The sequence below is a fragment of the Nerophis ophidion genome, linkage group LG24, assembly GCF_033978795.1.
Source record: "Nerophis ophidion isolate RoL-2023_Sa linkage group LG24, RoL_Noph_v1.0, whole genome shotgun sequence".
Classification (NCBI taxonomy): domain Eukaryota; kingdom Metazoa; phylum Chordata; class Actinopteri; order Syngnathiformes; family Syngnathidae; genus Nerophis; species Nerophis ophidion.
In genome coordinates this window covers 30,555,782-30,570,506 of record NC_084634.1, presented here as the reverse complement: position 1 = coordinate 30,570,506, position 14,725 = coordinate 30,555,782, and the positions used below count along the sequence as shown (strand labels likewise).

Below are 14,725 nucleotides of genomic sequence, written 5' to 3'. Positions count from 1 at the left end.
TATTGAATACGATAAAGAGTAAGATTACCAATTCAGTATTAATATTTGAGTGGGCTCCAGATCTTTCTGTGATGGAAAAGTTGGATCCAGAGGGGAAAAGGTTAAGAAACCCTCTCCCTACAGTAGATTTTCCACTTCCTGTACTGTAAGTGTAATTGCCAGCTGTCCCAATACTGTTGTTAATATCAAGTACTGCATGTCCTCATGAATTTCCTAGAATGTTCCCTTGTGATCCAATTAGATGACTAAAACTCCAGAGAAGTTGCAAGTGGATGAATCAGCACTTGATAAGAGAAAAACTCCTTCCCTTCCACCAAAAGCTGCAGACATTCACCAACCTGCTTCTTTGCTGCTTACTGAATGACAGCATCACCTCAACTATACTTTTCTCTGCTAAAATCCACTAGTCTGATTTCCCATCATGCCTTTCAGTCACCTGGGCCTTTTTATTTTCATTTTTAAGTTCTGCTTTGATTTATTCTCTGCCCTTGTTTTGCCTTGTCCTCGTCCTGTCATCCTGCTCGTGCTGTCCAGCGGTGTCGTACCCTTCTAGTTACAAGAAGACTCCCCCTCCTGTGCCCCCGCGTGCCACCACCAAGCCTCTTATCTCTGTGACAGCCCAGAGCAGTACCGAGTCTACCCAAGATGCCTACCAGGAAGGAAAGCAAGCACGAGGCGGTCTGTGGACTACTGACAGCCTCGGACGTCCCATCTACAGTTCCACGGACAGCTTGGACAGCGGCAAGGCGGTTACGATGGCCATGGAGTCTGCGGCGGCCAAGAGGCACGCGTCTTTGGGCAGCCACAGCTCCATCCAGACGTGCGACAAAGCAGTACTGGTATCGAAGGCGGAAGAGTACCTCAAAACCCCTCGATCCTCTATTGGGATACAGGTGCGTCAACTGACAATTGTACCAAAGTTTTTCTTAGTGAATCTCATGTATAAGAGTGCATATTTTATGTCCATACAACCATTTAAAGAAGCCAGTATACTATTTTTAAAGTGTGCCTCATTAAGTGGAATATCTTAGGTATAAAGGGTGTGTTCCAACTATCGTGGGATCACACTTCTCAGCCTTCCCGGTAAGGTTTATTCAGGTGTGCTGGAGAGGAGGCTACGCCGGATAGTCGAACCTCGGATTCAGGAGGAACAGTGTGGTTTTCGTCCTGGTCGTGGAACTGTGGACCAGCTCTATACTCTCGGCAGGGTTCTTGAGGGTGCATGGGAGTTTGCCCAACCAGTCTACATGTGCTTTGTGGACTTGGAGAAGGCATTCGACCGTGTCCCTCGGGAAGTCCTGTGGGGAGTGCTCAGAGAGTATGGGGTATCGGACTGTCTTATTATGGCAGTCCGATCCCTGTATGATCAGTGCCAGAGCTTGGTCCGCATTACTGGCAGTAAGTCGGACACGTTTCCAGTGAGGGTTGGACTCCGCCAAGGCTGCCCTTTGTCACCGATTCTGTTCATAACTTTTATGGACAGAATTTCTAGGCGCAGTCAAGGCATTGAGGGGTTCCGGTTTGGTGGCAGCGGGATTAAGTCTCTGCTTTTTGCAGACGATGTGGTCCTGTTGGCTTCATCTGGCCGGGATCTTCAGCTCTCACTGGATCGGTTCGCAGCCGAGTGTGAAGCGGCCGGAATGAGAATCAGCACCTCCAAATCCGAGTCCATGGTTCTCTCCCAGAAAAGGGTGGAGTGCCATCTCCGGGTTGGGGAGGAGACCCTGCCCCAAGTGGAGGAGTTCAAGTACCTAGGAGTCTTGTTCACGAGTGAGGGAAGAGTGGATCGTGAGATCGACAGGCGGATCGGTGCGGCGTCTTCAGTAATGCGGACGTTGTACCGATCTGTTGTGGTGAAGAAAGAGCTGAGCCGGAAGGCAAAGCTCTCAATTTACCGGTCGATCTACGTTCCCATCCTCACCTATGGTCATGAGCTTTGGGTCATGACCGAAAGGATAAGATCACGGGTACAAGCGGCCGAAATGAGTTTCCTCCGCCGTGTGGCGGGGCTCTCCCTTAGAGATAGGGTGAGAAGCTCTGTCATCCGGGAGGAACTCAAAGTAAAGCCGCTGCTCCTCCACATCGAGAGGAGCCAGATGAGGTGGTTCGGGCATCTGGTCAGGATGCCACCCGAACGCCTCCCTAGGGAGGTGTTTAGGGCACGTCCAACCGGTAGGAGGCCACGGGGAAGACCCAGGACACGTTGGGAAGACTATGTCTCCCGGCTGGCCTGGGAACGCCTCGGGATCCACCGGGAAGAGCTAGACGAAGTGGCTGGGCAGAGGGAAGTCTGGGCTTCCCTGCTTAGGCTGCTGCCCCCGCGACCCAACCTCGGATAAGCGGAAGGAGATGGATGGATGGATGGATGGATGGATAATACACTCTAGGGTTGTATAGTATACCGGTATTAGTATAGTACCACGATACTAATGAATCATTTTCGGTACGATACCTTCTCTGAAAGATACCAGTCCTGCAATCCCCTGCGCCACGTCGAAGTCACCTTGTAACATTGCTGGTTTTACGAGCAGACGAGCATGTTCGGCGGCACACAATCACTGAGTACTTACAAGCGGACAACTCGTGTTGACAGAAAAGGGAGAACGGACGCATTTTGGCTTGAAAACTAACGATCAAGGTGAAGATATAACACTGAAACGCCCTCAAGAAGAGGTGCTTTAAGAAACGGCTAGCTAGCTAGCGGCTAACGTACATCCGCCATCGGCAGTGTTTGAATTACTTCTAAATCACTAATTCTGGTCTCCATGGCGAAAAATAAAGTAAGTTTCTTACAAGTATAATCTCTGCAGGACGAGGAATAGCTAAACATGCTTCTCTACACACCGTAGCTCACCGCCATCAAAATGTAAACAAAAGCCATTGGTGGATCTATACCTAACATCCACTGTAATGATATAAAGTACAGGCACGGATCTAGTCGATACAACTATGATTATGTCGATGTTTTTTGGACTCACAACATCGTTTTTTGTTTTTTAAAAAATGTTTATTATATTTACAAACTCAGGAAATATGTCCCTGAACACATGAGGACTTTGAATATGACCAATGTATGATCCTGTGACTACTTGGTATCGAATTGATACCCAAATTTGTGGTATCATTCAAAACTAATGTAAAGTATCAAACAACAGAAGATTAAGTGATTATTATATTTTAAAAGAAGTGCGGATAGAACATGTCAAAAGAGAAAGTAAGCAGTGAATGAACAAGTAGGTTAATAATTAATTTTCTATCACTTGTCCTTGACAAAATAATACAACGATAAATGATACAATTTGTTACTGCATACGTCAGACTAATTAGGAGTCTTTGTTTGTTTACATGCTACTAACAGACAAGTTGTCTAGTATGTTCACTATTTTATTCAAGGACTTAACTGCAATAAGAACCATATGTTTAATGTACCCTAAGATTATTTGTTAAAAAAAGTAAATAATGCAATTTTTTTGTGGTCCCCTTTATTTAAAAGGACCGAAAAGTACCAAAATAATTTTAGTACCGGTACCAAAATATACTACACTCTGAAGTTTGAGTTAGCTTGAGTGGCTATGACAAAATGAATATACAATTGTACATAAAAAAAATGATGTATTTTATTATTATCATTGGTAAATGGGTTGTACTTGTATAGAGCTTTTCTACCTTTTTTTTTTAAGGAACTAAAAGCGCTTTGACACTAGTTCCACATTCACCCATACACACACACACATTCATACACTGCATACACGGCCGACTACATTGGGGTGTACCGACATATAATTATTCGATGCATCGCGATGTGATATGCAACGATCAATAGTTTTAGAGCAGGGGTCACCAACCTTTTTGAAACCAAGAGCTACTTCTTGGGTACTGATTAATGCGAAGGGCTACCAGTTTGATACACACTTAAATAAATTGCCAGAAATAGCCAAGTTGCTCAATTTACCTTTAATAAATAAATCTATATATATAAAAAATTGGTATTTCTGTCTGTCATTCCGTCGTACATTTTTTTCCCTTTTACGGAAGGTTTTTAATAGAGAATAAATGATGAAAAAACACTTAATTGAACGGTTTAAAAGAGGAGAAAACACGAAAAAAATAAAAATTTAATTTTGAAACAGTTTATTTTCAATTACGACTCTTTAAAATTCAACAGAAAAAAATGAAGAGAAAAACTAGTTAATTCGAATCTTTGTGAAAAAATTTTAAAAATAATTTATGTAACATCATTAGTAATTTTTCCTGATTAATATTAATTTTACAATTTTTATGACATGTTTTAAATAGGTTAAAAAACAATCTGCCTTTTGTTAGAATATATAACAAATTTGACCAAGCTATATTTCTAACAAAGACAAATCATTATTTCTTCTAGATTTTCCCGAACAAACATTTTAAAAGAAATTCAAAGGACTTTGAAATAAGATTTAAATTTGATTCCACAGATTTTCTAGATTTGCCAGAATATTTTTGGGGGGAATTTTAATCATAATAAGTTTGAAGAAATATTTCACAAATATTTTTTGTCGAAAAAAACAGAAGCTAAAATGAAGAATTAAATTAAAATGTATTTATTATTCTTTACAATAATAAAAAAAAATACTTGAACATTAATTTAAATTGTCCGGAAAGAAGAATAAGGAATTTAAAAGGTAAAAAGGTACATGTGTTTAAAAATCCTAAAATCATTAGGGTTGTATTTTTTTCTCTAAAATTGTCTTTCTGAATGTTATAAGAAGCAAAGTAAAAAAATAAATGAATTTATTTAAACAAGTGAAGACCAAGTCTTTAAAATATTTTCTAGCATTTTCAAATTCTATTTGAGTTTTGTCTCTCTTAGAATTAAAAAATGTCAAGCAAAGCGAGACCAGCTTGCTAGTAAGTAAATAAAATTTAAAAAAAATAAAGGCAGCTCACTGGTAAGTGCTGCTATTTGAGCTATTTTTAGAACAGGCCAGCGGGCTACTCATCTGGTCCTTACGGGCTACCTGGTGCCCACGGGTACCGCGTTGGTGACCCCTGTTTTAGAGGGACGGACTGTATTGTGGCTTCTACCGTGACGTTAAAGATGCAGAGGAGCTGGTTAATCAACAATCACTTCATTGCGAAACGGTTTAATATCAGCCATAACCACGCTACAGCAAATTAAATGATCTGTTTTTTCTCCCACTCAAGCGTCCTCTCTCACTCGTGTAAACTCACGCAGCAGTCTTTGCTTCTGATGCAGTGGTTCGCAAACCTTTTTCACTAAGTACCACCTCAGAAAACACTTGGCACTCAAAGTACCACCATAATGACCAACATTAAAATACAGTTGCCTAGTATGCCTAATCATTCATTTAAAACAAGGCAGAGCTTTTATCTAAAAAATATATTTGATAGATCCACTTGACGTCCATTGTATCGGTCACCCAGGGATGGCCAAAAATCTTATGTTTTGTATTAAACTTGCCAATACTGACATTTTTAATCATCTTTCATTATTCGAATTGTAGCACCCTTAATTGTAATCAAATCTAATCGTGAGGTTCAGAATCATCAGTTTACTTTTAAAGGATGTTTGACTTATAAACCACTGAACCAGAGGAAACAACGTTCGTGAAGATGAACTGTGCAAATCCTGTATGGGGCGCGGCAGAGGATGGGCGAATTAAAGTTCAGTTAAAGTACCAATGATTGTCTCACACACACTAGGTGTGGTGAAATTATCCTCTGCATTTGACCCATCCCCTTGTTCACCCCCTGGGAAGTGAGCGGAGCAGTGAGCAGCAGCGGTGGCCGCACCCGGGAATCATTTTGGTGATTTAACCCCCTATTCCAACCCTTGATGCTGAGTGCCAAGCAGGGAGGTAATGGGTCCCATTTGTATAGTCTTTGGTATGACTCAGCCGGGGTTTGAACTTGCAACCTACCAATCTCAGAGGGGACACTCTAACCCAGGGGTGCCCATTACGTCGATCGCGATCGACTGGTCGATCTCGGAGGGTGTGTCAGTCGATCTCAAGCCAGGCATTAAAAAATAGACATAAAAATGAGCAATCATCAATCATACCAAGACTTCACTTTCGTCAGTTGTTTGACATTCTCGGCACCCGAGGATCTTGTGAGATGACGCTGGCTGCTGCGAGCTCATATTTAAGAAAAAAATCACTAACAGGGCGGACGCAGAGAAACACATTTTATTTCTAGAGACTCCGTACCTACTGTCAAAACTCTAAAGACCGACTTCACAGTTCCTGTCTTCACCATAAAAGACCTGTTTCATCCTGCCTGTGCTAACAAAATAAGAGTCTCAGAAAGCTAGCGTGCACAAGCTAGCAAGCTACGGAGTTTGATGCCAATATATTTCTCCCCCGCCCTCAGCGACCGCTTTCTCACTTGCTTGCCCACCCGCACACTCACTGACGTCACTCACCTGCTGCCAGACATTAAAGGGCCACACACATATGCTACTCTCATAACAAAGTGTTTAAAAACGAGTATGCAAGTTGGACAAATGAGATGCCAAATCCAACCACTTTCATGTGGTATCGGACAGAAAGGAGGACTTTTTTTTTCCTCCATTTGAAAATGCGGACGTTATCAGCACCACTGTCTAATTCCAATCAATGCAAGTCATCAGAATCAAATACACCAACTTATATTCTTGTCTTCATGAAAGAAAGGAATCTATGTGTGTTAAACATGCTTGTATTATCATTAAACACCATTAACTTGTTAACAAAAATGTCTCTTTTAGAAATAAATAAATACAAATTATAAATAGGAATGAGGTAGATCTCCTCGACTTGGTCAATTGAAAAGTAGCTCGCCCGCAGAAAAAGTGTGAGCGCCCCTGCTCTAACCACTAGGCCACGCTGAGACAAGGGAGAGCTATGTAATTGAAAATAAACAAAAATGTTAAAGGGGAACATTATCACCAGACCTATGTAAGCGTCAATATATACCTTGATATTGAAGAAAAAAAGACCATGTTTTTTTAACCGATTTCCGAACTCTAAAAGGGTGAATTTGGCGTTTTAAACGCCTTTCAATTGATAGCCTGTCGAGCGATGACCTTTCACCCGTGACGTCACAACATGAAGCAAGCCGCCATTTTCTCAAACACATTACACAGAGCAAGTCAAATCAGCTCTGTTATTTTTCCTATATCCACACAAGAATGTGTGGATATCCTGCGACACTCAAAGCAGATGTATTTCCAACGATAAAGTCAACGAAATCTGCAATATTGGAAAATAGACCACCGCTGAATCTGTCGGAGTGCGAGCTATTCAGGGACGACGGCAGTCTGTTCCCGCAGAGGAGCGAGGTAAACCCCCTGGATATGATTTATGCCACTTCATTTTCTGTCTCATTTTGTCCACCAAACTTACAACGTTGTGCATGAATGCACAAAGGTGAGTTTTGTTGATGTTATTGACTTATGTGGAGTGTGCTAATCAGACATATTTGGTCACGGCATGACTGCAAGCTAATCGATGCTAACATGCTATTTATGCTAGCTGTATGTACATATTGCATCATTATGCCTCATTTGTAGCTATATCAGCATCCAGCCTTTCCCTCCACCCACATTTAATGCCAAACAAACACATACCAATCGTTGGTTAGAAGGTGATCGCCAAATTTGTCCTCGCTTCCTCCCGTGCCGGTAACTGTCGTGACATGGCTCAATAGCTCCAGTTTCTTCTTCAATTTTTTTTGGGCTACCTGCCTCCACACTCCAACCATCCGTTTCAATACATGAGTAATCCGTTGAATCGCTTACGGCGCGGAAATCCGAGTCTGAATCCGAACTAATATCGCCATACCTTTCTATGCTATCTGCCATGTTTGTTTCTGTCACGCCGTGACTTCACAAGATAATGGACGGGTGGATATAACGACGGTTAAAATCAGGCACTTTGAAGCCGTTTTTTGGGATATTGCGTTATGGGTAAAAGTTGGAGAAAAACTTCGAAAAATAAAATAAGCCACTGGGAACTGATTTTTATTGGTTTTAACCCTTCAGACATTGTGATAATGTTCCCATTTAAATAACTGTTGTAACGACTTGCTAGTGTTGACGTTTCTGTTCATGTTTTTGATTTCATATTAACGTTTCAAAGGCAATTAGTGGCGCAAGCTGCCAACTAATGATTAGCATGCCAGTTGCCTACCAGCTATTACTGGCGCTAAACCATATTATTTAGATATCGTAGTGTTGCACAGTATCAAGGTACCTTTAGGACCAGTTAAATTCAAAACATAATTTTAGACAGGATGTATAATTATGGGGTCCCCACTCCATCTCTCAATCAGTTCGGGGATCCTTGGCCTGAAAAGCAATGAAAACCAGGTTGTCTCACATTGCCAACATACTTGTGGTAGTGGGGGAGTGACCAATAGGACCATAAAATTTGCATAATCTCTGCCGATTCATATATTTTCTTTTGAAAGGCTAAAATATATAGATATATATATATTTAAAACAAATATTTGTTATTATTTGATACTATTAACGTATTTTTCTCATATTATTTAATGTTGCTATATTTTTCAATTGATGCTGATTTATTTAGAATGTTTTCTAGGGACTTCTCCAATCCTTTTAGTGACTTGTTCTTTATTAAAAATGACTAGCTAACAAATCCAGCATCTTTTTCTGGTGTTATAGGAGACTGTACTCGTGTTTAGAGACACGTTACTTCTGTTGCTACTTTGTCCACAATGAAAAGCACGAGCTGCAGCGAGCCTGACGTCACAATAGCTTTGCGCTGCTGCTCCAGTCTCAACTGTCCTCTTTATTTTTGCACATTGCACATTTTGTAGATTCCTTTTCGCGTGTATATCTTATATATATATATATATATATATATATATATATATATATTAAAGTATGTCTATATTGCTTACATGCTGTCTGTGCTCCAGACGATCGTGTGCGTATTTGCTTACATCATAGCGGTTCGGTCTTTTTTCTGTGGTCAAATTTTTGGTGCATCACTAGTCAATAGTGTGCAAATAATATGCTATGCATATCAATTCATATATTGATTTATTTCAGTTGTTTCTCATATAATATTTTTAATGGTGTGGTGGCTTTTATTTTACCACGATGGGCTGCCACAATCAATTACATGTTGGGGAAACCCTGGATACATATTTCGGCTAACTGATTATTTTGCCAGTTCAATGTCTGGAAAGTATTTGAATTTTAAACCTGAATTGCTTAATGACTTGTTCATCACATAGGTTAAATATTTTCCAATTTGTATTGTGTACCCACCTTTCGCCCGAATGTAGCTGAGATAGCCTCCAGCACCCCCCCACGACCACGAAAGGGACAAGCGGTAGGAAATGGATGGATAGGTGGAATTTTTTGATCGGTGCTTTTTTTTTTTTTTTGTTACGCCTCCCTTGAAAGAAGAAAATACTTTGCACCCGCTCACTACTTACCACGAGTATAAATAATAATTTTAGCGGGGGTGTCCAAAGTGCAGCCCGGGGGCCATTTGCAAATACTGTCGAAATAAAATTAAACAAAAAAGCTGTAAAAATGTAAAACAATAAGAGCAAAAAGTAGTAATATACTGAGAAAAACCTGACATTTTGATACCAGTAACTAATAATCATACGCTTTGCCACCAGCTGACACCAGGTTTCTGCGTTAAATATATATAGTGTCTGTTAATATTTTTCTTTTTACCAAACAAAAAAACATATACTGTATTTCCTTGAATTGCCGCCGGGGCGCTAATTAATTTAAAACGTCTTCTCACTCCTGCGCTTACCAAAGGCATTCGGTAAAAGTAAGCATGCGCAAATTATTTTAAAACCTCTTCTCACTACGGCACTTACCAAAGGTATGCAGTAAAAATTGGAGTGTGATGTAAGCTTGGACCTTAAATCCTACTGAATATCTCTTAATCTTCTTCCCTTTATGTGATTTCAAATTACCTGTATTGAAATCAGCCTCCTCCATTATGAAAATGATGACAAGCGTCACTCGTGACGTCACGAGTTTGACCATGCGATAATACTAAGCATGCGCTAATTATTTTGCGAAGCGAGTTTGACCCGGAAGTAATTCAAGGCGGGCGCATACTATATGCCCTGCGGCAATTCAAGGAAATATGATAAGTCATAATGGCCCCTGCATGTTTTGATTTTTCAGTAAGCGGCCCTTAGTGGAAAAAGGTTGTAACAAACCTGGAATTGTTATGTGAATGCCAAAAGGCATTCACATATATGTTATGTCATATGTTATCCCAATTCTATGACGCCTGTCTGTTTTCATCGAATTAGAACCGTTCAAGTATCCCAGATTACCAAAAATTCCTGGTTTTCCAGGTCCATCCATCTATCCATTTTCTACCGCTTGTCCCTTTCGGGGTTGCCGGAGCCTATCTTATGTGCATTCGGGTGGAAGGCAGGGTACATCCTGGACAAGTCGCCACCTCATTACAGGGTTTTTCAGGTCATTTTTTCCATTGAAAATGAATGGGCCATTTTTTCTAACTTGCACAACTCCCACATTTTCCAAGCGTTCCACCCTTCACACACTCCACTCACCCTGAACATTCTAGCCAACATGTTTCCAGGTTGCAAAAATTCCCTGATTACCAGGAATTCTCACTTTTCAACTGCAGTATGTCCAACCTTTTATATTTCGACTACTCCCAAAATTTTCAACCAATTTCAACCTGTTTCACAATCAAAACATTTGAATTCGTCAGGACATTCAAGCTGTTAAATAGAGAAATACTAGGAAAATTCTCAGTTTTCCCGGAATTGCGAGGAACGTTTCCCATTAAAAATGAATGGGTAATATACAAACCTCTCAATATCCCACATTTCACCACCGAATCGAACCGTTCAAACATCCAGACACTCCACTCACTCCGGGCATTCAAGCCAGCATGGATCGGAAAATTCCCACATCACCCAGAATTACCAAGAGTTTCCCCCATTGGAAATGAATAGGCAATATGCAAACTCCTACATACGCCAACACAGATTTGAATGGTTCCAAACCACAAAATGCTCCTTGCACTTGTTAATCAAGTGCTAGCATGCTAACATTAGCATGCTAAATTTTTTAACTCATTTTGCTACCGTTGACCCTAGTCATATAACTTGGTATGTGACACATGCTGTGAGCATGCTAATGTTAGCATGTTTTTTAGCTAATTTTGCCACCATTTACCTCAGTCATATAACTTGGTAAGTGACACATGCTGTGAGCATGCTATTGTTAGCATGTTTTTTTTAGCTCATATTGCAATCATCCATCCATCCATCTTCTTCCGCTTATCCGAGGTCGGGTCGCGGGGGCAACAGCCTAAGCAGGGAAACCCAGACTTCCCTCTCCCCAGCCACTTCGTCTAGCTCTTCCCGGGGGATCCCGAGGCGTTCCCAGGCCAGCCGGGAGACATAGTCTTCCCAACGTGTCCTGGGTCTTCCCCGTGGCCTCCTACCGGTTGGACGTGCCCTAAACACCTCCCTAGGGAGGCGTTCGGGTGGCATCCTGACCAGATGCCCGAACCACCTCATCTGGCTCCTCTCGATGTGAAGGAGCAGCGGCTTTACTTTGAGTTCCTCCCGGATGGCAGAGCTTCTCACCCTATCTCCAAGGGAGAGCCCCGCCACACGGCGGAGGAAACTCATTTCGGCCGCTTGTACCGTGATCTTATCCTTTCGGTCATGACCCAAAGCTCATGACCATAGGTGAGGATGGGAACGTAGATCGACCGGTAAAATGAGAGCTTTGCCTTCCGGCTCAGCTCCTTCTTCACCACAACGGATCGGTACAACGTCCGCATTACTGAAGACGCCGCACCGATCCGCCTGTCGATCTCACGATCCACTCTTCCCCCACTTGTGAACAAGACTCCTAGGTACTTGAACTCCTCCACTTGGGGCAGGGTCTCCTCCCCAACCCGGAGATGGCACTCCACCCTTTTCCGGGCGAGAACCATGGACTCGGACTTAGAGGGGCTGATTCTCATTCCGGTCGCTTCACACTCGGCTGCGAACCGATCCAGTGAGAGCTGAAGATCCCGGTCAGATGAAGCCATCAGGACCACATCATCTGTAAAAAGCAGAGACCTAATCCTGCGGTCACCAGACCGGAACCCCTCAACGCCTTGACTGCGCCTAGAAATTCTGTCCATAAAAGTTATGAACAGAATCGGTGACAAAGGACAGCCTTGGCGGAGTCCAACCCTCACTGGAAATGTGTTCGACTTACTGCCGGCAATGCGGACCAAACTCTGACACTGATCGTACAGGGAGCGGACCGCCACATTAAGACAGTCCGATACCCCATACTCTCTGAGCACTCCCCACAGGACTTCCCGAGGGACACGGTCGAATGCCTTCTCCAAGTCCACGAAGCACATGTAGACTGGTTGGGCAAACTCCCATGCACCCTCAAGAACCCTGCGGAGAGTATAGAGCTGGTCCACAGTTCCACATATTGCAATCAATTACCCCAAAGTAATATAACTTGGTATGTTACACATGCTAACTGTAAGCATGCAAACATTTCAATTCCACCTGCGCGTGTTGGCGGCTCGCGCATTTCAGCTGTGGCGTTCACACGCAATTCCTACCGTAAATGCGCAGATTCTAGTTATAAGTACACCTCTGCATGACATTGTATCCTTAATAACATTAAATAGAATATCACAAAAGTCTTTCCTCGTCTCCCACTGAAGCCAAGCTTGTCATATTCTGGCATGTTCGCCGAGGTCACACTTGATATAAACGAGTCCAATATTTTAAAAGAACATACAAACAATGACAATACTTTGTCAACTTCCTGACGGATAGTATACAGGTACACAAGTGCAGCCTAATTACCACAAGTGCAAAAATACATGCTGAGGATTTTACCAAGATAGCATGCTTCTATTTTGTAAAAAGTTGTTATAAATATTCGGATTTCAACGTCTACTTGTGCAGGTGGAAACGGTGACGGACTCTGAGACTGAAGGTAAAGGCCTTCCTCAATTCCACTCCATAGGCATCCAGGTGGAGGATCACAAACGGTATGCGGTGCTTCGAAAAGCTGTTTTCATCTGTGAAGTGACGTGACTCACTTAAACTTGATGACATGTTTAGGCAAGGACGGATCAAGCGCTCCAACAGCGTCACTACCGCGGTCCAAGCCGACATGGAGCTGGAGGGCTTCCCGTCCATGGAAGACAAGGGTCTGCAGTTCGGTGGCGCTTTTGGACGCCATTCTGAACCCAGCACCCCCACGCAGTACGGGGCGATCCGCACGGTGCGCACACAGGGCCTGTTCAGCTACAGGGAGGACTACCGGCCCTCCAGCGGGACAACCAGCCCGCAACCTGAGCCCTGGCTGGGCGAACCCAGCCTGGAGGCCACCGAGACGGGCCGAGTGTCTCCGCTTCGCAGGGACGGTGGCTGGTTCATGCAGCTTCTTCACAATGAAACCAAAAGGCTGGAGGGATGGTGCAAAGAGATGGAAAGGGAGGCAGAGGAGCACGACCTGTCCGAGGAGAGTAAGCACTTTTCTTTTGTTTTTGCCTCGTTATGACCCCACTGTCAGGTCAATATGGTATCCATCAAAACAGCTACATGTGTTACTTAGAAAATAGGCGTATTAATCGAATAAATAATTCATGTTGATGAATAATTCTTTACATTTTTTGTCAATTGTCCGGAGTTGATTAATTGCCTTTCAAGAAAATCGACCAAATCACTGAGCAAACATTTTCCTAGATACTTTCTGAAATCATTATTAGAACAGTAAATAGATGACAAAAACATACAAATTAATTAATCGTTCGCAGAATAATTACATTAATTATTGATTGATCACACTTTGACTCACTTAAAGAGGACTGCACTTTTTTGGGGGGAATTTGCCCATCATGCAGATTCCCTATATAAGACAAGAACACATGTGTTTTTCTTCTTTACATTATTACATAAATAATTACATTAATTATTGATTGATCACACTTTGACTCACTTCAAGGGAACTGCAGTTTTTTTGGAATTTTGCCCGTCATGCAGATTCCCTATATAAGACAAGAACACGTGTGTTTCTTGTTTTTTTGCATCCTAATTCGTAAAATATGGCGAGTATGGGTGTTTAACAAGTTACCTATTGTGCCCATAAAGCCCTCTAAAAAAAAACATGTAAAAACACCAAAACTCCATTTGCACCTCGTGACCTGAATAATAACCAAGTATTAACATATATTTTTATTAGAAGTGCAAACCCTGAGAAACTACTTTTAGCGGCGACATGATCACAGAGAGGTAACTAGATTTTGCTGCTATTTTCACATACTAAGATGCTGTAACGCCTCTGAGTTTTTGTTAAATGTGAATTTTAGGTTATAAATTATGCTTCTTACTTGTATAATAGAAGGTTGTTGCCATAAATCAGGAAGTTGGTCAACTTTGACATTTAACTTTGACCCGGACAGACTTACACAAAAAGACGCTTGTCTAACTTCTTTTTTTTAGCAACGTGAGGATTATGATTAATTTGTCATCTGAACAGGAAGACCTAAACATTCCATCAGTAAGCAAGTGAGAGCTACCATTGTACAGTAAGGGATTGTTTTACCATGCTCATAGTTTGTATTTGCTGGATCTGCTTATCACTCAGCTTCAAAAACTTGTAGATCATCCTCCGTATATTCAGGCTCAAAAATATATGGTTCTGGGTCATATTTTGTCCCAAAGT

At 41.9% G+C, this 14,725-nt stretch overlaps 1 protein-coding gene across 1 annotated transcript in view; it reads left to right on the top strand.

The window, feature by feature from the left end:
- Positions 1-14,725, top strand: part of dlgap2b (discs, large (Drosophila) homolog-associated protein 2b) — a 284,389-nt gene that overhangs the window by 254,225 nt on the left and 15,439 nt on the right. The window contains exons 7-9 of the mRNA XM_061885789.1: positions 535-893; positions 12,961-13,046; positions 13,120-13,526. Of these exons, the coding sequence (XP_061741773.1) occupies positions 535-893; positions 12,961-13,046; positions 13,120-13,526 (852 nt within the window). The remainder of the gene's footprint in view (positions 1-534; positions 894-12,960; positions 13,047-13,119; positions 13,527-14,725) is intronic.